The sequence below is a fragment of the Alexandromys fortis genome, unplaced genomic scaffold (assembly GCF_014885135.2).
Source record: "Alexandromys fortis isolate MF-2015 unplaced genomic scaffold, M_Fortis_MF-2015_v1.1 scaffold_66, whole genome shotgun sequence".
Classification (NCBI taxonomy): domain Eukaryota; kingdom Metazoa; phylum Chordata; class Mammalia; order Rodentia; family Cricetidae; genus Alexandromys; species Alexandromys fortis.
Genome location: NW_026067950.1, coordinates 2342769 through 2370213, shown reverse-complemented (window position 1 = coordinate 2370213; position 27445 = coordinate 2342769). Strand labels below are relative to the sequence as shown.

At 48.6% G+C, this 27445-nt stretch overlaps 1 protein-coding gene across 15 annotated transcripts in view; it reads right to left on the bottom strand.

Moving 5' to 3' along the window:
- Dock9 (dedicator of cytokinesis 9) overlaps nucleotides 1-27445 on the bottom strand; it is a 239432-nt gene that overhangs the window by 160201 nt on the left and 51786 nt on the right. For 10 of the 15 annotated variants that reach the window (XR_007593292.1, XM_050150338.1, XM_050150342.1 and 7 more), the window contains exon 1: nucleotides 21957-22133. The exons of the other annotated variants lie outside the window; for them this stretch is intronic. Coding sequence is in view for 9 of the 10 variants with exons in the window: in XM_050150338.1 (XP_050006295.1) it covers nucleotides 21957-22118 (162 nt within the window). In the remaining variant the exon portion in view is untranslated. Of the gene's footprint in view, nucleotides 1-21956; nucleotides 22134-27445 lie in introns of those variants that run through there. 15 annotated transcript variants of the gene reach the window in all.

Here is a 27445-nt window from a genome sequence, read left to right as displayed (position 1 = left end):
TAGTGAGACTCTGGGGAAGGGATGCCCAGGTGTGGAAAGGGGCAGAGAGTGGGGAGGTGTCTGCAGAGGAGAGAAAATGGAGTCAAATCCCTGGGAGCTGCCGGTACGGGCAGTTGTTAGCCACCCAACATGGAGAGTGGAAAGGGAAGTCTGGTTCTCTGCAAGAGCAGCAAACACCTAAGCACTGAGCCATCCCCTCAGCCCCTTTGAGGGCTTTAAAGCAGAGCCCCCCCATCCATGGTGCAGACCTTCCCACGACCCTCACGATTCCCAGGAACACAGCAGTGGTACAGTACAAAGCCGTGATGGTTACGACCCAAGATGTCCAAGATGACAGGTCGTTCAGTATGCTCTCATAAATGACCCGCCACACAACTGCTGAGCCCGTCACCACAGTTTGACACCTGCCCTTCCTAGGAGAAGGTGTAGCACTGACATGCACACCGTCCACTAAAGGCGTTGTTGTGGCTTACACTGGATGAGGACAAATGAATAAGGGCCCTGGGGAGAAGAAGCCAGGACTAAGCCGTGATGAGGAGGAGGAGGAAAGGGAGATGGGAGGGAGGCAGCGACGGGGGACAACAGGCCTTGCTGGGCATCATTTCAAGGGGTTCAGTTTTGAGAACAGTCTAATACAAAAGTAAATAGCGTGTCTCAACACACTCAAGTCAAAACTAGACGTTCATGCTGAGTCTCTGCAAGGTACGGTGTGAGTCACAAAAACTCTAAGATGGGAGCTGGAGAGATGGCTCAGCAGTTAAGATCACTGACTGCTCTTCCAGAGGTCCTGAGTTCAATTCCCAGCAACCACATGGTGGCTCACAACCATCTGTAATGAGATCTGGTGCCCTCTTCTGGCCTGCAGACAGAACACTGTATACATAATAAAATCTAAACAAAATAAAACTCTAAGATCACACTGAACCATGTCCCACAGAATCACGGCTCCATTTCTGACCATCCCACCCTACCACAGACACATCCGTATCTACCGCCGACATAAACACACTGTGACAGGATTGCTGGGTGTGGAACGCGCAAACAGGCCTGCTCTTAGTGCTGGGCTCAACGGACCTGGGGGAAGAGATTTTAGTAAATGTTTTTGTGTCTCCAAGTAGCACTTTTGGGGTCTGAGAAAAACGTCCCCTTCGAATAGAGTCCACTTATGATCAGTTAGAGAAAGTGATTAAAGATGCCTTTAAAAGTTTATTTAATTCTATAATTAGAAGTATATTGCTAATACATAGAATGTCCTTGTGTTGGGAAGCAAAGAATGAGAGGTTTCAGCACAAAAAGAATAAAAAAGTATTATGCAACACGTTCAAAAATAGACCTTGAGGGCCAGCAAGATGGTTTAGTGGGTAAAGGTACTTGCTGCTAAGCAAGACACCTGAGCTCAAGCCCTGAAGCCCCACAGTAGAAGGAAACTGACCGCCTCCATCTGTCTTTTGACTTCCACACGGGCGTGATGATTCTCATACACCCACTCACATACATCCACACACGTGCGATACATGTAATGTGTGTGTGCACTTCCAATTATCGATGCAAAGCGAACTACATTTAGTATTCTATATCCACACACAACCTTTTCTTAAGTTTCAAGTGGTTTCATGTGTATTTTGAATCTCACATCAGGGCCTTGTCATTGGCTTCTAACATTAGCCAAGCAGAAATACTAACATACAAAAATAAAAAAAATAATCAAAACCATAACTGCTGCCACATCTACATGTAGAAAAACTATTAAAACAAATACACGTGCACACACTCACAACTGGAACTGGCAATGTCAGGATGTTTTAACTGTGTGAGGTTTAATTAAGATGCTTGTGCTCACTGTATCTTTCTTAGCTTCCCTGGTTCTGAAAAGACCAAAAGCTTTGGCATGGTCTCAAATCCAGTGTTCGGGATTCCAGGAGGATAACCCCACATTCAGGTAAGGAAGGCAGATTAAAAGAGCTGTTGGGAGACACACCTTTTACCCCAGCGCTTGAGAGGCAGGCAGATCTCTGTGAGCGCTAGGACAGCCTGGTTTCCATAGTGAGTTTCAAGACAGTCAGAAATACATGCAGAGACTCTGTATCAAAACAAAAAAGAGGTGGTGGGAATAAAGAGAAAGTCCTTGCAAAGCTGGCTCATCAAGAATAGCAATGGTATTAGTGCTTTAAAATGAAAAAAAAAAATAGAATCAATCAAAAATCATTGAAGAAGACATTATCTACTTCAGAAGTCCAGACCTGAACATCCACTGCCAACGGGAAGCGGAAGCTGAGGCTGGACAGCCTGGGGTGGCTCAGGATTGACAGGTGTCCATCTAGGGTCAGAAAGCTCGGTGTGGCAGCTCGGAGTTGACGAGTGCTCATCTAGAGTCCAGATAGCCCAGTGTGGGGGTTCAGAGTTGACAGGTGCCCATCTAGGGCCTGGGCAGCCCAGGGTGGCTTGCTCAGCATTGACAGGTGTTCAGCCCTCCTACCTCATCTTGTTCTGAAGCTCTATACCTATCAGACATTCTGACCACGAGCTCGGCTCTGACAATTTTCACTCTCTGGGAATATCTGGTTATATCCAGAAACACTGTTTGGTTGTCATGGGAGACGGAGGCCAGAGAGGCTGCCAGAGTCCACAATGCACAGGTTCCCATTCCAAAGACATCAACAGGGCTGAGACTGAAGTCTGCCCAGTCCTATAAAGGGGATGACTCTCCATACGGGTGATCTTGTCACAAAGAAAATGTGTCCGGACAGAAGAACATATTCATCCTGTAGTTGCACTCAGATCTAGCCATGCTGTTTATATATAATCATAAACTATACTCACAGTCATCCTAATTATATGCAAACACATGGGTGTGTAGACAAATATAGCACGGACGTCTATGTGTGATCACATTCCTAATCAAGTCACTGTCTTCACTCCTTTTAATTTTGCTTTAAATATCACTTAAAATTTTAATTACAATTGTGTGTGTGTGTGTGTGTGTGTGTGTGTGTACGTACACACATGTGCGCCACCCTACAGTCCTTTCTGGGCTTTTCTGTGAACCACCACCTACTCTGGAAGATGTGATTGTCGTGGGCAGCTGCCCCCCAGGGTCCACACAGGCTGAGAGGCTTTGGAGAACGTGGAAGAATGCCTTGGTGGAGGCCCTTCTAGGTAACTTCACACTCACCGTTTGCGGAACTCCTCAGAGCGCCAACGTACATGGCTTGCAAACTCACTGGGTCCCCGCTCCAAAGGAAGCCTTTGTGTGGCCACCTCAGCCTTGCCGCGCCCTCACTGCAGAGAGGCAGAAATATCTCTATCTCGAGGGTTCTGAGGGCTCGCTGCCTGGTTGCCCATGAGATTCCCACACCTGAACCCAAAGCAGACGGAGCTGGCGCGAGATAAAGCTGTCCACTCACCGGCCCTCTTGTCCCCCATTCTCTCAACACTTCTGGTCACCGGCATCCGGCGATTCCCAGGGCTCCACCCCGCACAGCATCAACCATGTCCTCTCGAGAACTCCTTTCTCATCTCTGCTCCTCAGACTACAGCTCACGATGACTTCAAATGCTAGGTAGTCAGACACACACCCCTTGCCCCACCCCTGACTTTGTGCATATTTGTTATAAAAAATAATAATAATAAATTTTAAAAACCACACTTCCAGGTGGGAATAACAAAAGAACAGTTTAGAAGCATACTGCTTCCTAACCTCAGGGTTAGAGAGGGTTTTGCTCTGATGAAGAATGATACTACCCTGGTCCTAACCGTTACTAACAAAACTAGTGTCTACTGTGTCCCCAGACTCTGAGGCTGAGGCAATCAGCTTTCTCCAACATGGTATGTAAACACCAGAGGCACCGCGGAGATGGTGGCAGAGGTGACACCGGTCAGGCACACTCATTTTTTCCTTTGCACTCAGCAGACCTCCATGAGTCACAGATGACACTTAGTGTGGGCCCATGGTGGCGGACAGCGCAAGCAGCAGCTACAGTCAGAGAAAACTCATTGGAAATGGCAGGCCAGAGCCTGGCCGGCACACTCCTGAGGTCGAGTGTTATCTCTGAAGGAAATGGAAGACCCCTGAGGGTAGGAACCGCCCCATTCCTCTGGTGCAGGCTCTGTTTAACCTCTGGAAGTCAATTTCGGCTGGTGGCTTGCCTAGGCAGGAGGCTGGCAAACAGAAAGTGTGTGGCCAATTATGTAATGAGCACTTGAGGCCCTTTGTACCCTCGAGTGCACTTACGACATCCCTGGCTTTGGTTTCCATCCGCACAGTGTCGGAAGAATCCCAGGCCAAGCTGCCAAACTCTTTAATGAATTCCCAACTCCAGGCACTTGGTAAACTCCATCAAAGAAGAAGAGCTGTGGGCCAGGACCCACCTCACCTCTTCTTTCTAGACCTGTCCCCTCAAAACACACAAGATAACACATCCAACTGAGCCCCCAAAAGAGAACTCCAAGAGCTGCTGGTAACTCAACCCAAAGTGGAGGCACACAAAGACTGCTGGATTATCTAATCCCTCTGCTCTTTCCAGTGTGGGTACAGACTGCCTGCCACAGTGGACAATCCAAAGCCTTCTAGACAGCAACCGCAGCCATCTTCATAATGACATCGCACTGTGGGATCAACATGAGCTCACAACCCCCCGAGGCTCTCATGGCAGAGGAGCGGAGTCATCATCGCAACCTGGGAGGAGAAAAAGGAAGCAACCTCAGAGTCAGGGCTCTGCTATGGCAACTGCCCCGCCACAGATGACTGGATGAGCAGGAACAAAGGCCGCAGGCCCCCTCTAGTCCTCTCATAATAAAAAGGCTGCACTGGAAGACACAGACATGGCAAGCTGAGCACAGTCTGCTTTAGAAACGGATCTACTGGCACACACCCATTCCCCGAGTTCAACCATCTTTCCACCCATTCTTCCTGTGTTCAGAGGGTGGGTGGGTAAGATCCAGAACCTGAGTCATAGGAGCGCTTACGAACACAAACACACAGGCGTGTGCGCGCATGTGCATTCGCGCGCGTGCACACACACACGCACACACACGCGCGCGCACGCACACGCACACGCACACACATGCGCGCGCGCACGCACACGCACATACGCACACACACGTGCATGCATGAGGGAGAGAAGTGGCCAAGGAGAAGACACCTAAAAATATCTTTTTTAAAAAAGGAAAATAAATATAGTTTTAAGTTGCTCTTCAAAATAAATTCCTAACAGAACTCTTAAGTGAGATCTCCTCCACAATCTCGGGGTCACCTGACCTTCTCTCTCTCTCTCTCTCTCTCTCTCTCTCTCTCTCTCTCTCTCTCTCTCTCTCTCTTCCAGTTTATCTATTGTGGGTGTGGCCTTCCACGTCTGAGGCCGCACAACAGACAGCATAAAACAGCTCTGAAACTTACCTTCTCGGTCTCTTCTTCTTCTTTCTAATGTTTATTTTTAACAGAATGAGGGTGATTAAAACTTACGCAAACAAATAAGGTTTTAAATGTCTGTGGTAGCTAGAGGTTGATTTCAAAACTAAGACCATTCCTGCAGGCTCTGCCTTTGGATGGGGTCCAGCCTCTTTTAGATAAACACACATCTGCACAAACGATCAGAGTTTCCACCAGTTTTACAATACTGGTCACAAGAGAGTCTGATTTGGACAGCAGCCTGCATCCCTTCTGTGACAACAGCCCAGCCGGAGAGGCAGCTGACCCGACAGGCTGAAAAGTGAAAGTGGGAACCAGGCCTCAGCTCACTCCCATCGAAGAGAAGAGCAAAACACCACCAGCATACCCTGTCTGTTCTGGAGACAGAATTCATGAGATTCCACTGGACTAGAAATAAAGGGGGGTAGGGGGGCCAGAGAGAGCTCAGCATTTAAGAAGAGTTTGCAGCTCACTCCTCCAGAGGACCTGGGTTTGGTTCCCAGCGCCCACATGTGGCTCACAACCATCAGTAACTCCAGCCCAGGAGATCTAACATCCCCTCTGACCTCCATGGGACCCCATACCCTTTTATAGCCTTCACGGGCATCAGCCATGCACATAGTACATATACATACATATAGGCAAAACAGTAATACACATAAAACAAAAACAAAATGTAACAAAGAAAAAGGAAAAACTGTATCACAATAGTGCCGATTTGCAGGGGAGAGGTAAAACAATCAGGGCTCTGCCTAAGGCCCCCCCCGCCCCCCCCCCGTGTCCACCCCCAAATCTCATCTGTAAACATGATGGTCAGGTCTGACCAGGGATCTGAGAGAGAACTGGCCCACTTTAGCGAAAAACAAGAAGAGGCCCTTTTAAAAACCCTTCTCATTTTCTCCAGTCGCTATGCTGTGTGCTGACCATGAAACTACGCTCCACACAGATCCAGCCGGGCACGGCACTGAATATGAATGCAACACCTTCCCGTCGTCTCTTACTAGATCCTGGGATGTCAGAGGGCAACAATGTCCCGTGCAGGTATCTTCAGTCACAAGCACACCAGCCAGAGCTTCCCAAAGCAAGGTGCCGGATGCCCACGCTCGCCCTCCTGCAAGCATGGCAGAAGGAGAGGCTTGCAAGAGGCAAAACACCCCCGGAGAAGCCCACTCACCCAAAATTATGCCTTCCCCGCGTCATCACTAGAAATACATTCCAGGAAAACTAAAGAGGAAACTCCTTAGATTGAGATCATTCTCCCAATATCAAAACGAAGCCCAAAGACACACACACACACAGTCTGGAGAAATCCAGGCTCCATTTACTCCACAGTTAGGAAGGCTCCCGGGCCCCTTCCTGTGCCACCAACCCCTAGTTAACGATCTCCCTTCTGAGATGCAAATGCCCTTGGCAGCCATCAGTCACTGGAGCTATTTATGCCGCGGTGTGACTTTTAAAAACAGATGAACCCTAGCATGTCTAGCTGAGATCATTCACACACTGAAACTGCTCTGTCAGGGAAAAGAAAGGCAGGGAAAGTGGGGGTGACTCTGAGCACCTGTGCTCCGTGGTGGCACCCAGAGGATGAGGCAGAGATGGGGAGCTTCCAAAGGCCAGAGTGTCCACGTGGGGGAGAAAGCCAAGGGGCCTCCCGCCAGCTTCCCGAATGGTTTTCTATCCTTGGCCAGGTGGCTTCGGCCTCCCTGTAAGGACAGACTGCCCGCAGATCCAAGGCACCGCCCACACAGACTAGATTTATTCTCCACCCCTCCTTTGCTGCCACAGAACTCACTTCCCAAGTACGACTGAGGTCACAGTTTCTAGGTCCTGCCTCCCTCTCCCTGACTGGAATAAACCACTAAAATTGGGTTAAGGAACTGTTTAGTCTAGGGGAGGCATGTTAGGTAGAATAACCCCCGGATGCATTTAATAAATGAATACTCTAGAGTCTAGTTCCCTGCTAGACTCCTCACTCCTGCCTCGGTCTGAAGAGAGAAGAGCCCAGCCCAGGCCTCACAAGGGATGTGAGCCCTCAGCCCCTCCAGGCTCCCGGGGTCCTTCTTCTGGGTTTTTCTTCTGTGTTAAGGAAAACAGCAGCAGAGACCCTGGACTAACCTGACTACCAGTTGAGGGCTAAGAAGATGAGACCACTACCAAGCACGACACAACATGGAGGCACCAGAGGGAGAGCCTGGGGCACCCCAGATACCTGCTGCCAGGCAGGCGAGGGCTCAGGGAAGCTCCTAGGCTTTGTCCAGAGCTACTCCCAGGGGCCTGCACTTTATCTGGTGTCCGTGCTTTTCTTTTTCCTAAGCAGGGAATCCAACAGGAAAAATAAGGGGGCTTACACAAGCTGGATCTGTCTCTGGATCCAAACTCAACCCAATCACACGCATGTGCCCTTCCGATCTGCAGCACAGCCACCTTCTGCATCAGAGGGCCTGGCGCTACCATCCACTACCTGCATGCAGCAGTCACGTAAACCTGAGCTCTAAAACATGCCCTGACCTTCCAGGGGAGCTTGAAGGTTTTCTCCTAGGCAAGTCTCAGTCTCTATCTGATGGAGAACCCAGCCTGATGTGACGGAAGGAACCAGTTCCCATCCAGGGCTGTGCGTGCTTCAGGCTGGAACATGAACGGTTCAACCCGCGAGGCTGTTCCTGTCATTCTGCCTGGCTTGTCCTGTCCCCAGATCCTGAACTTCTCAGCAGCCCTCAAGCAACACGAGAGCAGGCTCCCCACTTCCCCTATGGCCTCCTCCACACTTGCACCCTAACATCCTGGGCCTTTGATTTAGCCCCCAAAGCCTGGCTCAGACAGCACCCGAGTTCTTCTTCGGCTACTCCAGGTCAGCAGGTGCACGCAGACCTTTTGATCCTGGGTGGAATTTGACAGCTGTTTCCTTGGCTTCACGTCTGTTTCCCACACTAGACCAAGATGGGCTCATATTCAGCTGCTGTCTGGCTTTTTCGCACCATCAGCTGCTGCCGGATTCGTCGACTTCTATGTACTTTTCCACAAGCCTCGACTTAGCTATTGCACACTGCCTTCACACCCTGGACGGCACTAACGGCACGGCACACTCCTCCGGAAGCTAACCAGCTGGGCTCAGAACCGAGCGCTGGCCTGAATTTGGCCTTTTTACTTTCCTCACTGAGGGACTTCAGGTGGCTTTGCCCTTTCCCATTCCTTGATCTCGCCGTCTATAAAATTACAGAAGTCACGGTAAGCAGCCCGTGGTGTTACCATAAGGGTTCAAACAGTAAGCAGAGGCACAGGGCCTTAGAACAGGAGGACAAGTAGTCAACTCCGAATCAGTGTTAGCCCTTCTGATAAACGGACGAGGAAGTGTGGGGCGACAGCTTCATTCTGTCATCAGTGACTCCACTGTCTATGGTGTTTGGCATATCTAAAGGGCAGAGGGGCTCTCTCCAGATCCTGTGGTACCCAGAAGTGCACTGGATACACAGCATACTTTGGGAAGTATTTCAAAGAATCACAGAGGTGGTGGTATTGGTGAATTGGAGGCAAGAGACTTAACTACGTTCTGCCCGAGCTCTCCAAGCTGGGTACTTAGTCCACCCTATTTACACACGCGAAGCAGTCTGTCCTGAACGCCTCTGACCACTCAAACCCGAGACCTTTCCTGACTCCTAAGCCTTTCCCACGGCACAGACTCCTTCCTGAACCCTCTACCAAGCCTCGCTGGCTTCTGTGGCTTCCGTGTGAAACACTCCTCATCTCTCTGCTGGGATCCGGCTTACACCGCTATCCTGAGGATGCCTGCAAGTAAACCCCCCTTCACACACACACACACACACACACACACACACACACACACACACACACACACACACACACACACGGGAGGGGAGAGCAGCCCAGAGATAATCTAAGGCAGAACCTCTCTCTTCCTTCCCCTCTGGATTATCTGTCTAGTCTCTGGCATGTTCTCTCCACCTCCGACACCACGTTAGCCCAGACCGCTGTAACCTGTCTCTTTGTTAGAATGATCTCATTAGAGAATTTCCCTTTCTCTAATCCACCAGCCACTGGGCAGTCTGAGCGATCAGTCCTGTAATCCCAGCACTTGGGAGAACCCGGCAGGAGAATGCACAGTGGTCTGGGCTGCTAAGCCAGATACCGACTCCAAAGAGTAATAATAATCATCTTTAGTATATGGTTCTCTAAAATACTAGAATCGAGGCCATTATGGTCTTGTCCCTGCCTCCTCCTGCAGGCTCTCTGGTCACTTCTGTGCCTCCACATTTGTCCTCTGGCTCGATGAGCCCCCCCCCCCCCCCCCCCCCCCCCCCCCCCCCCCCGCATACTGCGCTAAGCTAGAAGCCCCGAGAGGCATCAGCTTCCTCCACGGCTCTCATCTAAAACCGGCCCCGTCCTGCCTTTCGACCTCCTTAAACTCTTTGGCCAGGGACTCCAGTGGGCTCCCCCGTCACCCAGTCTGGCCTCCATCTCAAACCGTCTACTCACAAGCTTTCAGGAACCGGCCACCCTGCGTTTAGCAGCATCCAGTGGCCATTTGATAATTAGAGAATTATGGGGGTCAGCACCCAGTGGCTACTGGATAATTAGGGAAATTAAGGGGGGTCAGCACCCGATGGTTATTTGATAATTAGAGAAATTATGGGGGTCAGCGAGGGGGATTAGAGGCACTCTGCCAACAGCTCTTCAAAAATAAAAGAACCGAGAAATACTAACTTCTAAGACCAGCGCTCTGGTTGGAACGTTGAGGACTTCTAAACAAACTCTCACCACAGAGGTTGAGGACAGGCATGCATGACCTACGTCCTCCAGCAGAGAGGAAAGCCTGGTTTATACGAATATAATCCCAACACTTAGGAGACAGAGGCTGGCTCAACACCAGCCTCAGCTACACAGGACAGTCTCAAAAAAAAATCTAAAAAGAAGGCCAGAGAATAGGGAGGGAGAGAGAGGTGAGAGACAAGAAACCTCAGCTGGCAACTAGTTCTAAATTGTTCCTCCACGTAGGTTCGTAAGTCACAAAGAGAGCTTTCTAAGCTATTTTCATCAGCTGGAAAATACATCGGTTATCTTTAGAATGTTTCTGATTGTTAACTGATATTGGAAAAATGGTAAGACAGCCTTTCATTCAACATTTTGGTACTAAAGCTGACGGCAAAGCCATACAGACACACGTACAAATGCAGCCATGCACACTCAAGCCATACAGACACACGTACAAACACAGCCATGCACACTCAAGCCATACAGACATACGTACAAACGCAGCCATGCACACTCATGCATGCACAGAGAGAAGCTCCTGAACTGGTGAGCCAAAACGTTAACCATCCTTACAACGTATCAGAGCTGTGGAAGACATCAGCATATACTCTGTAAAGACAGAGCCCCCACCGGAGGTGCCTGCGTGTGTGTGTGTTCCTGTGTGTGTGTCTCTCTGTCCCTGTATATGTGTGTGCCTGACCCTGGGCATCTGTATGTCTGTCTGTCTTACTTCGCTCTGGCACTGCCTGACATCTCTGTTCTTCTCTGTTGACATTCCTTTGTTAGTAAAGACAGGAAGATGGAGAAACAAAGCAAGGCTGCTGTAGGATGCAGCTGCTGGAATGGAATTTTTCTTTCATCAGAAGGAACCAGAAATCCATATAAAGACTCGTGTGATCTGCTTTATGAACAGAGTATTTCCCATAAAAGGAATTTACAAATGCATTCAGTTAACCCTTAGCTCCTGAATGCCAGCCAGTACAGGCTTTATCTGACCACGTACATGTCAAATATCTGTCCATAAACCGCAAAAAAAAAAAGATTAATAAGTTCACCAACGTATGCTTCATAACCCATTTATTCTAGTATTTTTTAAAAGATTCATTTGGTGTGTGTGCATACACATGTACATGTACACTTTACACATGCAGAAGCCCGAGGGGGCCAGAGGGTGTTGAAGTCCCAGGAACCTGAGTTACAGAAAACTGTGACTAGACTTATGTGGGCACTAGGAACCGAACTCAGATCCTCAGCGGGAATAGAAAGTGCTCTTAACCGATGAGCCATCTCTCCAGTCCCCCATTTATTCTATATTTTTAAAATGCAAATTGATGTATTTCTATCCAAATTAATTTCCATTTTTTTCTGTAATGCAGTTAAACTGGCAATTGGACAAGAACTTTGCCTTCTCCAGTGCATGCAGGACAATACAGGAAAGAGCAGCGATGGGTACAGGCAGGGTGGGCTTCTCAACAGGAGTCGGGGAAATGGAGGGAAGGAGAGATCAAATCAGGACCTCCACCAGGGTGTAAATATATCTGAAGTCTAAGGAAACAGGTCAGCACATTTCTGTGAAGGCCAGACAGCGAACGTTCTTAGTCAGTAATTAGTCAATATTAATTAGTAAATATTGTGGGTCTCTGTCATAATAACACTACGCTGCCAGTATATAAACACCATGGACGACTATGTAAAAAGACACTGGGATCAAAATGCAGGTGGATATCCAACCTCAGACAGGCAAGAAATCCTACATATGAAAGCCATAGAAAAGGCTGCAGAGAAAACAGACGATTGTATGTTTCATCCATACGCAAAATTGTGAAACAAGTAATAAATTAAACGGGGGCTGGTGAGACTGCTCGGCAGGAAAAGGCGGCTGCCACCATGCCTGACGGCCTAGAGCTCGATCCCAGGTCGCACGCGGTGGAAGACGGGAGCCCATGCCTGCAAACTGTCCTGACTTTCACACTGCACTTGACATGTGTGCACGTGTTTGCATGAGCAAGCGCGCATGCACGTGCATGCAAGCACACACACACAAAATAAATGCAATAACTTTTTTAAAAAATGAATTAAAAGACAAATGACCACCAGTCAGTGGTGGCGCATGCCTTTAATCCCAGCACTCAGGAGGCAGAGGCAGGGGAGCTCTGTGAATATGAGGCCAGCCTGGTCTACAGAGCGAGTTTCAGGATAGTCAGGGCTGTTACACAGGGAAACCCTGTATGGGGGGGGCAGGGGAACTAAATAAATAAATAAATAAAATTGTAAAAAAAGACAAATAAAGATATTTGAAATAGATGTGAAAAGATTTTGAGTTTTAGTGATGTACTATCCGTCTCTCCAAAATGTTTACCACAACCACACACTAAGGCCTAACACTGCTGCTGGGCACAGGGTTGTGCTCAATCATCAGTCATAAGTGCTGGGTATGGAAGGCTTTTAAAAAGCTCCTTCCTAGAGCTGGGAGGAGAACATGAAGGAACGGGATGGCCAAGATGGGGGAAGGACAGGGATGAGAGCAAGGAAAGAGATCTCTTTATGAGGAAGCCATTGTGGCACTAGGGAAATTCCCAGGCATCCACAGGATGACCCCAGCTAAGACCCTAAGCAGCAGTGTCGAGGGTGTTAACTTACTGGCCTTCCCCTGTAATCAGATTGATGACTACCTTAATTGTCATCACAGAACCTTCATCCAGCAACTGATGGAAGCAGACGCAGAGATCCACAGCTAACACCGGGCCGAGCTCCCAGAGTCGAATTAAAGAGAGGGAGGAGCGACAGTATGAGCAAAGGGGTCAAGACCATGAGGGGACAGTCACAGTGACAGCTGACCTGAGCTAGTGGGAGCTCACTGACTCCAGACTGACAGCGAGGGAACCTGCATAGGACCAAACTAGATCCTGGGCAGTCTATGGGGCCACTGGCAGTGGGACCAGAATTTATCCCTACCATTCTCTATGGCAATACCTTGTTCATCCTAGATTTGGGGGGAGGACCTTGGCCCTGCCTCAAAGTGAGGGGCCAGGCTTTGTTGACTCTGGATGGGAAGCCTCGCCCTTTCTGAGAAGTGGGGGTGGAGGGTGGAAGGTGGGGGGAGCAGGAGGAGGGCAGGGAAAGGGAACTGGGGATCGTATGTATAATGAGGAAAGATTGTTTTAAAAAAATAGAGAAAAAAATGTACAAACTATAAAATGGGACATTTTACACGCTTAACTAGCCAAGTTATAAATTCAAGCCGGCCTAAGCCAAAAATAAAATAAAATAAAAGGCCTGGTCTGGAGGATGGAGGGATGGAGGGATGGCTCAGTGGCTAAAGTCCCTTCCTGCTCTTCCAGAGGATCTGGGTTGAATTCCCAGCACCCACATGGTAGCTCACAACTGTCTGTAACTCCAGTTCCAGGGGACCTGACGCCCTCACACAGACACACAATGCAGGCAAAACATTAATGCACGTGAAATAAAATAAATAAATTTTGAAAAAAATAATTAAACAGGAAACGTCCTTCTTGCCGTAATAAATTCGCTTTTATGAATCAGGCCTACAAAAACAACTGCACAGCCACACAGCACTTCGATGTAAACCTTAATTCACAACAATCGAAATGTACACCTGCAGAATTAGCTGGGTACAAGTACAGTAGATGCATAATGATGGACATGCGTTGTACACATTGAATTATGTTCTAAAAGACGCTCTGGACATAGACATCACTTCTAATAAAACAACTGAAAAGGACGTAAGAGACGTTAGAATATTATCCCACTTTTAACATTGTCATTGTCGCATGCAGAGAACACTCGTTAAACAACAATATACCAGGTGTTAGGCATTAGTGACTTCTGACCTTCGGGGTTATGGCTTGTTTTCCTGGTTATTCTTCTCTCTAATCTCTGACGTTCCTACAATAATTACATAGTCTCAACAGAAAAACAATGTTGCTTTTAAAAAGCAAGATAGCCAGCGCCCCTCCTCTCAGGCCATGGGACCAATGCGGGGCGACCACCCTGTGGAAGAGAATGGGTGCAGTGAAGATCCCTCGCTCATTTGTTTACCCTCAGCTTTTCAGGGTTCCTGCCACTCCTCCGCCCTCTGAATGTCCATGAAACAGCTATCTCAACCCCAAAAGGGTGAAGACCTCCCAGAACAAACACATTCCATCCCCTCAATGGAACATTTCAGAATTCTCCTAGGAAATGGAAGAATGCTCATAATATTGCTTCCAGAAGCAGAGGCGGAGGCAAAATCAACGCTCAGTGGAGCCCTAGACAGACACGCGGACAGAAATCCAAGTCTGCAGTTTATTCGGCATAGAACCCCATCACCAGTTCAATGGAAGGCAGAACTGAAGGCCACCCACTCGGGGTTACAAAGGGAGAGCTAAACAGTTGTAAACATTTATTACTGGGGGCCACAGCACGCGTGTGGGGGTCAGAAGACAACTTTTAGAATTCAGTTACCAACTTGCACCACGGAGCTCGGATCATCAGGCTTGGCTGCAAGCGCCTTTACCTACTGAGCCCTATCATCAGCCCCTGTCTGAAATATTCTAAACTCGGCAGAACCATCCGCAATATATACTAAGACCTTTTAAAAGTAAGTGTTCCCTGACCTAAGTTTTCCAGGCTTCGAAGTCTCCTCCAAGAGCAGCCTGCAAGGATGCTGGCCATAACATTTAGAATCATAAAAAAAAAAATGCAATATTGAGTACAGGAGAAATAATATGTTACGTTCATAAGATGAAACACCATAAAGAACGAGATGTAAACGCCCTGACTGACATGGGACACTACAAATATGCATCACTTTCACTGGTCAATAAAAGAGCTGACGAGCCAATAGCTGGACAGGTGAGGGTTAGGCAGGTAGAGCCAAACCCAGAGGATGCTGGGAAGAAGGGCGGGGTCTCGGGAGTCACGCGCAGAGAGAGGAGCAAAAGGAACGTGCTGTGTGGAAACAAGGTACCTCCACGTGACACAGAGGAGATAAGAAATGAGTTAATTTAAGTGAGCTAACCAAAAAACAAGTCTGGGCTATCGGCCAGACATTTATAATTAACATTAAGTCTCTGAGCAGCTGCAGGGACACAGAGAAACTCCGACTACATTTGGGTGGCCATAAAAAAAAAATAGCACAGGCTAGGTGAGAGTAGGGTGGAAGTCTGCAGTCAAGGCACGGAAAAGGCCAAGATATGGTGACAGCCCTCTTAGTTTCTGTAGGTGTCCCCGTCGAGAAAGGTGTGTGGGGGGGGGAGGGGGGGAGAGAGAGAGAGAGAACCTAATCACCCAACCCCACCAGCGCCAGGAGAGCATTCTTGCACTCCTCTCAGGACCACATAGATGAGATTAGGTTCTTACCCAAAGGCCTCAGGTAACCTTAACTACCTCACAAAGAAGCCACCTCAGAGAACAGGGCATCCGAATGTGGTGGGGAAAGACAACCCGGACCTTATCAATCTCCACATATTCTTATGATCATATCTATGATCTATATACACGGATGATAGTCACATGGTTTTCTCTGTACAGTGGACATAGGCTGCTCAATCTCCAGTGTTAACTGCCTGTTCATAGTTTAGTAAACATTAAAGTAAATAAATCCCACTCTTAAGTAAAATGATGAACGCTGACGAAGCCTTGGAGACAGGTCCCCTCCTCCTCCTCCTCTGCAGTAGGTCCCTTGGGCTGCGGTAGTCCCAGGAAGTAGCTCCTACTGAGCAGGGCAACCTCCAGAGTGAGAACCCACTGAGCACTATGAGCAAAGGCTCTAAAGGGGCGTGGAAAACAAACTGTTCGCTGCCAATGGTCCTGCAACCGGCGCTGGAACCAAGGAGTAGCGCCGACAGGCTCCTCCCACCACACGGGACAGGAAAAGGCCTTAAGGAAAGAGCAGCAAAGCAATCAAGCCCAGCCTTTACTTACCCCACACGCCTCAAGCTCGTGCACATGTTGCTATTTTGCACTCACCAGTTCTGCCTGCTCCCCATCCCACGCGCCCCTATATCCCCAAAACAAAGAGATACACATAAGCAAGACTGGGGGCCTCAGTGGCCAAAGAGAGGTTATCTTCAGTTTGTTCTCTTTGCGCAGTGCCCAATGTCAATACATGGTTGTTAAATTAGTAAACAAGTCCAAAGACCTTCACAGCCAATACTGGTTTGTTTTTTTTTTTTTTTTTTTTTGTAATTAGGAAGGACCATGTAGTCTGGGGAGGCTAAAGTACTCAGAGAAAATTCTAGATGCTAAGAAATCCCCTAAAGATATTTAGCAAATCCTATACTAGTAGAACCAGAAAAAACTTTATTTTATTCATTGTGAATTTTTAAAAAAAATTAGAGTTGCATTATCCCTGTAAGTAACGGGAGTATAAATAACATGATAATAAATAATATAAATAACAAAAGAAAGTCAAGGGTCTGGGGTGATAACTCAGGCAACAAAGTGCCTTCAAGGAGGACCTGAGTTTAGTCCCCAGAAATCAAATAAAAACAGCAGGCGCACTTGTAGTTAGTAATGACGAGGCAGACATAAGGGCCAGTGTGGCCTTACTGGTGAGCTCTGATGATAAGACCCTGTCTCCACTGAGGTGTGCAGTGTTCCTGAAATGACACCAAGGTATTCCTGCGGCCACCACTTGTGCAGAAGTACACGTACACACAGGAACACACGTGCACACAGGAACACACGTACACACAGGAACACACGTGCACACAGGAACACATGTACACACAGGAACACAGGGGCACACATACACACAGGAACACACAGGAACACACGTACACACAGGAAGACACATGCACACAGGAACACACGTGCACACAGGAGCACACACAGGAACACACGTACACACAGGAAGACACATGCACACAGGAACACACAGGAACACATGTGCACACAGGAGCACACACAGGAACACACGTACACACCGGAACACACGTGCACACAGGAACACACGTACACACAGGAACACACGTACCCACACGAACACACGTACACACAGGAACACACGTGCACACAGGAACACATGTACACACAGGAACACAGGAGCACACATACACACAGGAACACACAGGAACACACACAGGAACACACGTGCACACCGGAACACACGTGCACACAGGAACACACGTACACACAGGAGCACACACATGCACCGACAGCAACTGGAGAACCGTCACTGTTGTTTTCTCCCTGTGAGCCCGTTAGCAGTTTGCCTGTGTATTGCTCACCCAGTGCGCAGCAGCAGCCATGGTTCTGACTGACCAACCTCTTTCTCCTCTATAATCAGCAGAAACAGAATACACCACAGAATAACACAACAGGTTTCCAACCCTTCCACAATTACAGAAAGGAAGTAAAATATAACCCATGAGGCCATGAGCAGAACGGGACTGTCTCTGACCAAGAGAGTAGACTTGACCACGTTTTGCTTCGGTTGAAGCCTTCACTCCTGTGGAGGGTTTAGACTGGCTGGCTTCCTGGCCAGCTAGAACCTGTCCAGCCCTCACATGCCAGAAACGTAGAAACGTCGGCTGCAACAGCCTCGCAGCTGCTCCGCACCCAGCATGAACAGGCAATCAAGACAAACTCCACAATGCAGTGAGCTAATTCATTCAATTACTTTGTAAAGCAAAATCCTTGAGGAAAAATCTATACTCGGGAATGAGATCTACCCCACCCCAATCTTCCCCATCAACTGTGCTAGACCCAGCAATCAACACTTAAATGGGATAAGGCTGGGGAGATGGCTCAGTTGGAAGCAGAGGAACGGAGTTTCATGCCAAGAACCATGTTTTAAATATAAATATACTGGTGTGAGATCCTGTCTCAAGAAGCAAACAACAAAGCAGACAGAGCCAGAGGAACGCACCCCAAGGCTGTTCTCTGGTCTCCGCATACTGGTCTCCACACATGTACACCGGCACTCCTGCACATGTGCAGCCACACACATGCACATACACACATACATACTTAAGTGGGAGATATCTGAAATTCAATCATCCTACACTTACTAGATAAGTTCATTTTTAGGGCACCACCCTCCATGAAACAGATTCCTCAATGTTTAAATATAAACAGAACTTTCCAGTAGAGGCTGCACATCACCCCCAATCTTACAATGCTGAAGACTGCACTCAAATTATCTGTGCTCTACTCCAGAGTCCTTATGGTCACAGAGAGTCCTCCCCGGTGATCACGGAGAGTCCTCCCCAATGGTCGTGGAGAGTCCTCCCCGGTGATCACGGAAAGTCCTCCCTGATGGTCACGGAGAGTCCTCCCCAATGATCTGGAGAGTCCTCCCTGATGGTCACGGAGAGGCTTTTTCATCACTATACAGTGCTCTGCTTGCTAATTTACATGCTGCCTTCTTCCAAAAAGTGACTCGCACACATAATAAGAACAAAATAAGCAGGCGGGACAAAGCAAATGATTATAAACGATAATCAGGAAATAACAAGCGAGACTTAACAATTTAAGAACCCTTCCGGTGGTCCCACCTGTCAGAGCAGGGATGGTCAAGGGTCTCTCGGGAGTCTGAAACCCTATCAGCTTGGGTCCAACCAAAAACTTAAAAAAAGCAGCCAGGAGTGGTGGTCCCTTCCTTTAATCCCAGCACTCAAGAGGCAAAGGCACGTGGGTCTCTGTGAATCTGAGACCAGCCTGGTCTACACGGAGTTGCAAGCCAGTCAGAGCTACACAGTGAGAGCCCAGCTCAAAAAAATAAGACGCTTGAAATGGTGCTGCAAGCCTTTAAAATGGCCCTCAGGAGGCTGAGGCTGTGGATCTGTGAGAAAGCAAGTCCCAGGCCAGCCAGAGAGACCCTGTCTCAAAACCGCAAGCACGCACGCATGCACACAAGCACGTCCACTCTTACGCTGTTACTTGGGAAAGCATGACCACTCAGAATATGGGGAGAAGAAATTTCTTTTAGGGTTTGCCATAAAGAGGATACCAAAAAGAAAACAGAAGGAGGAGGAGGAGGAGAAAAAGGAGGAAGAAGGGGGAGGAAGAAGAAGAAAGAGGAAGGAGGAGGGTGAAGAGGAGGAGGAGAGGAGAAAAGCCAAACAAAACAGCACAATGCAATCACAATTAGTACTTTACTTATGATGCAGACAATGTCCTAAGAGACTTGGACAATTCACTCATTTAATATCCCTGGGTTAAGTCCCATTTTATCTGCATTTAGCAGATGAGAAAGAGGAGCAGAAAGCGGAAGCAAGCTGCCCACAGTGGCACAGATACTAAGCAATGGGTGTGGGTTTTAAAAGCTGACGGCTGGCTCCAGAACCACGCTCTTTAAAAAGCTTACATTTCATCAATGTATATATGTATGTGTGTCTATGTACAAGCATGTGGATGTGGATGTTTATGTAGACCAGAAGAGGGTCTTAGAGCCCCGGGAGCCAGAATTACAGTTGGCTGTGAGCCACAAGGTGTGTGCTGAGAACCGGACTCTGGTCCTTTGCAAGAGCAGCAAGCACTTTGAACCACGGAGCCATCTCTTCCAGAGTCACCTTGATGTACTCCGCTGCCTCCCATTGACCCAGACGCAAGCCAGACTCAGCATCACCTTAATAGTGAGCACCACTGTCACAGTGAGCGTCAGTACAGGATGGGCAAAAGGCACAAAATTTGGTTGAGAGGGAGAAATTTCACAAAGACCAAAATGGGGAGGTGCAGGCATGAGGCTCTCTGGCTGCTGGGCAGCAGCTGGGATACCTAGTCTCTAGGATGGGGGGGGGGGGCTCAAGTCTTCAGCCCATCCCAACACAAACATATGCCCTCCAACAAGGACACACTGAGAGGTTAGAGTGGAGAGGCGCTCTTAGGGTAGGTGAAGTTCGGCTGTCACCTGCTGACGCTTCAGGCAGAGTCACAGATGGAGGCATTGCCAGGGCTACGAATAAGGGAGGAGCTTCCCAAAGCTGGGGACCCTAACAAGGACCCATATGATCTGAAGATGAGATCAGATGGCCTTTACATGGAGGTGACCCAAGGGAGTGACAATGGGCTTGCTGGGGGGCTGAGGGCTCACACTGGGCATTTATGGGTGACTAATTGACAAGGAAGAGCTGAACAAAAACCTGGGGGAGTACAGGCATGAGCCACACAAGCCCTGCATGGCAGCGTCCCAGGAAGCCTCAAGAGCCAGAGTGAGGTGGCACACGAGAAAGACAAGGGGACAGTGACAGGTGGAGCGGAGGAAGTCCCAGTGTGGAAACCTCCGTGTGCGTTCTGCATTGGAGGGTTGTAAGCACAGGGAGGTACCACGGTCTGACCTTCATTTCCCAAGACTGACTCCCCTGATGTGTGCAAAGGGGATCCGGGAGCACGGACAGAGCCGGAAGAGCAGTCACTGTACCCAGCAGCATCTTGACAGCCAACAGTGACCTACATGGTAGCTGTGGCCCACATGGTGTGGTACAGGAACTGTGTGTCAGAAACCCAGGCCTTGAGGTCTGACAACGCCCGAGGCAGATTACTACTGTCTTGTGCAACCAAAAGAGAAGAAAAGCAGGAGGGGTCTCCTCAAGCAAGGTAAACCAAAGGCAACCCTGTCTGGCCCAAGAAGCACAAGCCTAGAGCACAGGGTGGGAGCAGCTAAGGTCCTAAGCAGCTTGCTGGCTAGGGGCAGGTGATGAGGTAGAGCGTGGTAATGGGCTTGCCCGTCTAATCTGTTATTCTCCAGAGGATATTTCAAAATACAGCAGAGCTTAAAATACTCAACAGTTAACATAGCACCACTTACAGTCCCTACCAAATATAACACTGACTTCCACACTGCTCTGACTTCTATCTCATCTGATGCTCTCCCTCCTTCCTCTCGAGTCTTCTGAGCGCTCATCACGCAAGTCCCTGCACAAAACGCACCCTCTCCTTGGGCTCCCGCAGACCCAATCCCTAGGTGCGTATGGTGCACAACGCCCCCTCCTCAAGCTCAGATGGCAGTCACGGGTGCTGAAGCATCCCTGCCCTTCTGTGTGCCTCGCCCTACCGAGGAACTGCCAGCAAGGCTCACACACAAATTCTCACACACACTTGTCCCCACTCATCTTGACAAAAAAAACTGCAGTTGGAACAGACGGGGAAATGGCAAGGCATTCTGAGAGAGGGGGCGGCCGATATGTGCTTCCTCGCAGCCTGCTGTGGGAGGGGAGGTCACCGAGAGGCACACCCATCTGTGACTTGACACCCCTTCAAGCAAGGACAGAACACAGAAGGGACGGGTCAAGCCTGGCGTTTTCTCACGACCCTCCAACCATAAACATCGGAGTTGAGTTTTAAGAAAATAATACTATAAATATTTGTCTCATGTCCAGCACAGTTTTCTTTCACGATCCATTTTACATCCCCTGAATGAGAGCGCTGACCACAGGCGTTAGCAAGGCAAGCCAAGGGAAAGGCTGAGCTATAAGGAGACTGAATAATTCACCATCACCGGGAAAAGGGGTCAGCATGGGAATGTCTCGGTATGTCCTTGTCTATGTATCATTGCTAAGACCAGACCAAGCCCCCAGAAGCCTGTCAACTGCCTTAGAGAACTAGTCTCATAAAACACTGCCTCTGTCTAGGCTTATCTTCACAGCCTCCCACACACAAATAGGTGCTTCAAATTGTAAATCTAAGATTCCTGGTTACTCATTTACAGTATGTGCACATTTACATATAGAGACACACGTAAGCACGTGGAAAATGGACGAGAGCTGCTTTGCCACGAAAGACCAGCTTTATCCCACCACCGTTAAGCACTTGTTAATTAAACGAGACAGTATTTTACCAGGCAGGAGGAGATCAATACTTCTGAGTCTTCTCTGGACCAACTGTGTGCTGGATATTCAAGGGCATTACTTTCCCCTTGCTGCTTGCACACGTAGGCACAGTTCCTCTCGAAAACGGTGCGGATGCCTTTGAAGAGAATCACACTGGTGGTGCAACCCATCCCCAAGGTGTGGACGTTCAGATGTCTAACAATCTCTGCTCCATCTCCACATCAGCTCCCTTGGCTCTTCAGACGCAGGCTCCCACTGTACCATCTTCATGACAAGCAGCTACCGGCACCGAACAGAAGGGAAGTGCCAAGCTGTCACACTAGAATCCGTTCCTGTCCAACAGTCTGACGAAAAAAAAAAAAATCCAGGCTCCCCGTGTAAAACGGGAAGGGTGGGCGGTGCAAAAGCAGGATGACACACCTCAGCTGTACCAAGACCGTAAAGTAGCGTTTTTTCCAGGGCGCCGCTTCACTGCTATACGGAGGATAAATGTGCAGAAGATTAACCTGGGCTTGGTGGGAGAGTGCTGGCTCGCCGCATCTGCCTGGGATTGCTTTGAGTCTCAGAACCTGCCCAAAATGAAAGAGCCGGTGCCAAACAGCCACCCTGCTGCAGAAGCTGCTGCGGAACCACAAAGGATTCTGTGCTGCTAGAAATCACTCTCCCAGAATGCTGCGCCTAGCATCTCTATTAGCAAACATCTCTCTCCTTGACCTAAATATGCTGCTTGTTTAATCTTGCATCATTGAGGAAACAGGGGAGCCAGAGGGAAGGGGGAAAGACGGTCTAAAAACAAGTGAAAAACGCTGAGCGGACCGCTGCCATGGAAACACGTGTAAGCACACTTCAAACAACCGTTTAGGCGCACGGCTAACAGCCTGCCGGCAGCAAAGCACGAGAGAACACGCATGGCCGTGTGATCCTGACTTCCGCCCACCTCCGCTCGTCACCTGGACTAACGAACCCCATGCTGCTTAGGAGCATCCCCCCACCCCTGGTGGAACACGGGCAGAGAGCTGCCCCTTCTGGCTGGCCGTGTGCCTCTAAAGCAGCATTCTACAGTCTGCTAAGGCAGGTACTGCTGCGGTCCCATTCACAATCAATAACACCGGTCCTTCCACCACAGATCAATTCAGTGACACTCCAGAATAGCACGTGACTCTCAAGGAAGGGCTAGCAGCTAAGTTCTTCGTGGACATACTACGTTGACACCTGTCATTTCCCTGTTGGCATGTGGGGAAAGCCTCTCACTTACAACACGTGTCCAGAACAAGGCTGCCATTCCTTTCAGAGCTGTCCAATATTCCTGAGCTAGACAACCATTTCCATGCATAGATCTCAAAGCTAACCAACACTGAAGGATGACGACTGAGTACCTGGGGGAAGTAACAGAGAGCCATGAGATGTCATAAGGGGAATTATAGTGAACACGGCCCTGTCACATGGTCTTGTTTAGCCACCAGGCTGGCAAAGAAAAGCAAAACCTACTGGTTCTCTGTCTGGTATTCGTATGAAAAAAACTATCTAAATAGTCACTAAAGGGATGCAGGTACGGCCACACGCACAGAGCAATGGCACTGTGGATAAGGCTGGCGTGAGCAGGGGCTGGGGATGCTTGGGAGGCGAGTGCTCTGTTGTGGAGGATAAGGAAGGAGATGAGATCCCATAGCCAGTGGACACCTGCATCCCGGCACTCAAGAGGAAGCTGAGCTGGACTTAGCCAGAAACGGTACCGTCAGTGTTCAGTGAGAGATTCTGCCTCAATGGATAAAGTGGAGAGTGACAGAAGAGGGCCGACCCGACATCAATCTCTGGACTCTACGCTCACATGTGAGTACCCACACACTCAACCAGGCGGGCAGGCACAGGCACACATATACACATACACACACATATACACATACATTTATACATACATTCAACCAGGCAAACACACACACCCATACACTCAACCAGGCAGGCAGGCACACGCACACATATACACATACACACACACACAGGCACAGGCACACATATACACATACATATATACATACATTCAACCAGGCAAATGCACACACCCACACTCAACCAGGCAGGCACACACACACACACACATACATACACACATATACACATACATTCAACCAGGCAAACGCACACACACAGTCAACCAAGCAGGCACAGGTATATATATACACATACGCATACACACACACACACACATATACACATACATTCAACCAGGCACACGCCCACACCCACACTCAACCAGGCAGGCACAGGCACACATATACACATACACACACACATATACACATGCATATATACATATATTCAACCAGACACCCATCCACACCCACACTCAACCAGGCAGGTATTGAGTGTGCACATACGCATGCACGCATGCACACGCATACACACATGTTGTGGGGCATGTGAGGGGACCAACAGGCAGCACTGGAACTCATGAAACACAGATGGGCAGTTGGCAAAGCTACACCTGAGTGAGCCCTGGAGAGGCAAAGCCCCAAGGACTGTCTGTCCTGAGGCTCTCATGCTGCTATTGTTGCCTTTGAGGTCACCACATCCCCCATAATCTATGGGTCATACGAAAACTTCCATGGGGTGTCTAGCCCCCCAGTGCGCAGTGTTACTGGTACTGGTACTTACAGTAATTAAGTTTTTCCAAGCACTGCTGCTGGAGCAGACTAATGATGCAATCACCACCCTAAAAAGAATTTAGACATGCAGAATTGTTAGCAAGGCTGGGTTAGGGTGTTTTTGTCAATGGCTTTGAGGTAGAAAATCTTGGGGGGAAATTTAAAATTTAGAAAGTCATGTAGTTGAATAAGGGACTCGTTGAGGTGAAGAAACAAGAACAGCTGGCTGAGCCATTAAATGTCTTCTTTATAAGAGCTGCTGTGGTCATAGTGTCTCCACAGCACAGAAACCCTAAGACAAGAGGTCTTTTGAGATTCTTTGTGAGATTACCTTTTAAGACAAAGAGTAAAATGATTGAATTAAATTTTACTCCTCTGACAGAAAAGTCAACTGAGTGGTTAGTTTGCCGACTCCATGAATCCCCATCAAATCCTGAGCTGCTGAAGGCCGGTCCTCATGGCAGTAACACAAATGTGTACATAAACACATTCAACCAGGCTCACTCATGTGCACAAAAAACGTAAGATTCGAGACTGTGTAACCACCTGACATCAGAAGACCCAAGTCTTCGCGAGAGACTGCAGCAGGCAGGCAAACATCATGGGAATTCATCACACACAAGCTGAATGCTGGAGACTGAAGCCCTGGACATGTGAATTATGTTGTAAAGTGTCTCCCGAGTTTGCTTTCCGTCACACATTGAGTAGAATCAGAAACGACACCAAGAGATTTTAATGTATCTGTTTTGTCCATTTTGGATAGCCTAGGTACAGAAACAAGAGCCCCCTTAAGATGCAAAAGATTATGTTTGAAAATATAAAGCTTATATTTGAACTTCACAATGGATTATAAATTATAAGCAAGCCAGTTTTAAGCTGTTGGTATATTTCGTTCTACTGAATTTTCTCTTAAACCCCGTGTCAATAGTCAGGCATGACAAATGCCTATTATCCCAGCACTCAGGAGGATATGGAAATTGAGATCACACTGAGCTACACAGTAAGTTCCAGGCCAGCCTGGGTTACATAGCAAGGGCCTATATTGAAAATAATATAATAATAATAATAATAATAATAATAATAAATCAAATTCTTGTTTAAGAGCTGTAGAGATTGCTCAGTGGTTAAGAATACAAGATGCTCTTCCAAAGGACCCAGGTTCAAATCCCAACACCTACACGACAGCTCACAACCATCTGTAACTCCAGTTCCCAGGGATCTGATGTTCTCTCTGCCCTACTGGTTTTCACAGGCACTGGACACATGGAGTGTGCGTGTGCAAATACATATATTCTAGCACATACACATTACACACCTCCTCAAAGACAAAGAAACAACGTACCAATGCATGCCACATGAACAGATCCGAAAAAACACTGTGCTAAGTGAAATAAGCCAACCAGAAAATGACTTGCACGTGTAATTCCACTTAAATAGCCAAGAACAATCCACAGAGACAGCAAACACAGCTGAGTGCACAACACACCCAACAAAGACTGAGGCAGGAGCATCGTGACTGTGGAATCGCCCTAAACTACACAGGAGAAAGAAGGGAGGAAGGAAAGATGGGCGGGACTTGTGCTTACCTCCCCAGGGCTGGGGAGAGGACTATGTGGTGACTGCTATATGGCTGGTGTCACATGGAGCGATGAAAATGTCACCAAACTAGAGTATTAGTAATACATAAACAGTCCCTGCCTGACCCCTGGTACACGCCTGACCAACAAGCCACCAGAAAGCCTAAGGACTGTCCGTTCTGGCTGAGCTCTGCCGGCCTCTTGGGCGGTCACAGAAGCGCCTGAGTGCAGCCAGGGCCCAGGACAGGCGCAGCCCAAGCGCAGAGCTCCCCCAAAGCTGATCGTCTGGAGCAGTACTTACCATCTGCGGCATGCTCCTTGCCAACGTCTTGTTTTAAATGTCTTCTAAAAGTCAAATCCGTTTGCTTGGAAGATTTCCTCATTGCTCTCCTAGGAAATCTAGATAAAGCAGCTGAGGGGAAGATCTCAAAGCACCAACTGATGCTCGTGCACGTCAAACAGAGACATCATCTATCTAGACCAGACCTTTTGTCTATTCTGGAGATGAGGAAGCCTAGACGCAATTCTGTCAAAGCCTGTCTTTTAAACAACGTGAGATGTAATCTTAAAATGAAAACTTGCAAAGAGGCTCAGCACCGGTGAGAGCTGAGGATGCTGTACTGCGATAAGCCAGGCACGAGGAGATTGCATGGCTCTGCTCCCACGAGGAGCTGATTGGTGAGATTAGTGAAGTATGACTGAGATGCTTGAAGAAAACCAAGGAACAAGTGCGTGTAAGGACAGAAAACCCTGGTCTTCTCGAGTCCTCTCTCCCATGGTGCCTCAGTCCCTCGTAAAGGGCAGAGACGCTAGAGAAACAAGCTTCGTGGTGTTTATCCCCTCCTTCCCCTCAGTGCGGGCCTCCTGGGAACAGCCCTTTTGCGCAGGCATCATCGCAGAGAAAAGGGAGCTGAGGCTTCAAGTTCTGACTCAAAGACGGGCTACTAGGGCCACTTCCGTTGAGAGCTATAAAGAACGAAGCAACCGAGTTCTAGGGACCCATTAACCCCTCAGTGCTGGGAGACGCCAGGAGCAGCCAGACTCCAATTACTGTTATGAGAGGTCGCAGAGCGAATCCCACGGCTACTGAGGGAGCTCAGATCTTTACGGAGAAACCCATAAATCCAGAAACGCTGAGCCTGTGTCACCTGCAAGATGCAAGCAAAGCAGCAGCACAGCTGTTGGCCTCAGCACCTCTCTGAGCACTCGGAAGCAGGGCATCCAGCTGTAAGGGAGACTGGAGGAAAAACAGAAGAAGCGAAGGAAACTCGAAGGGGC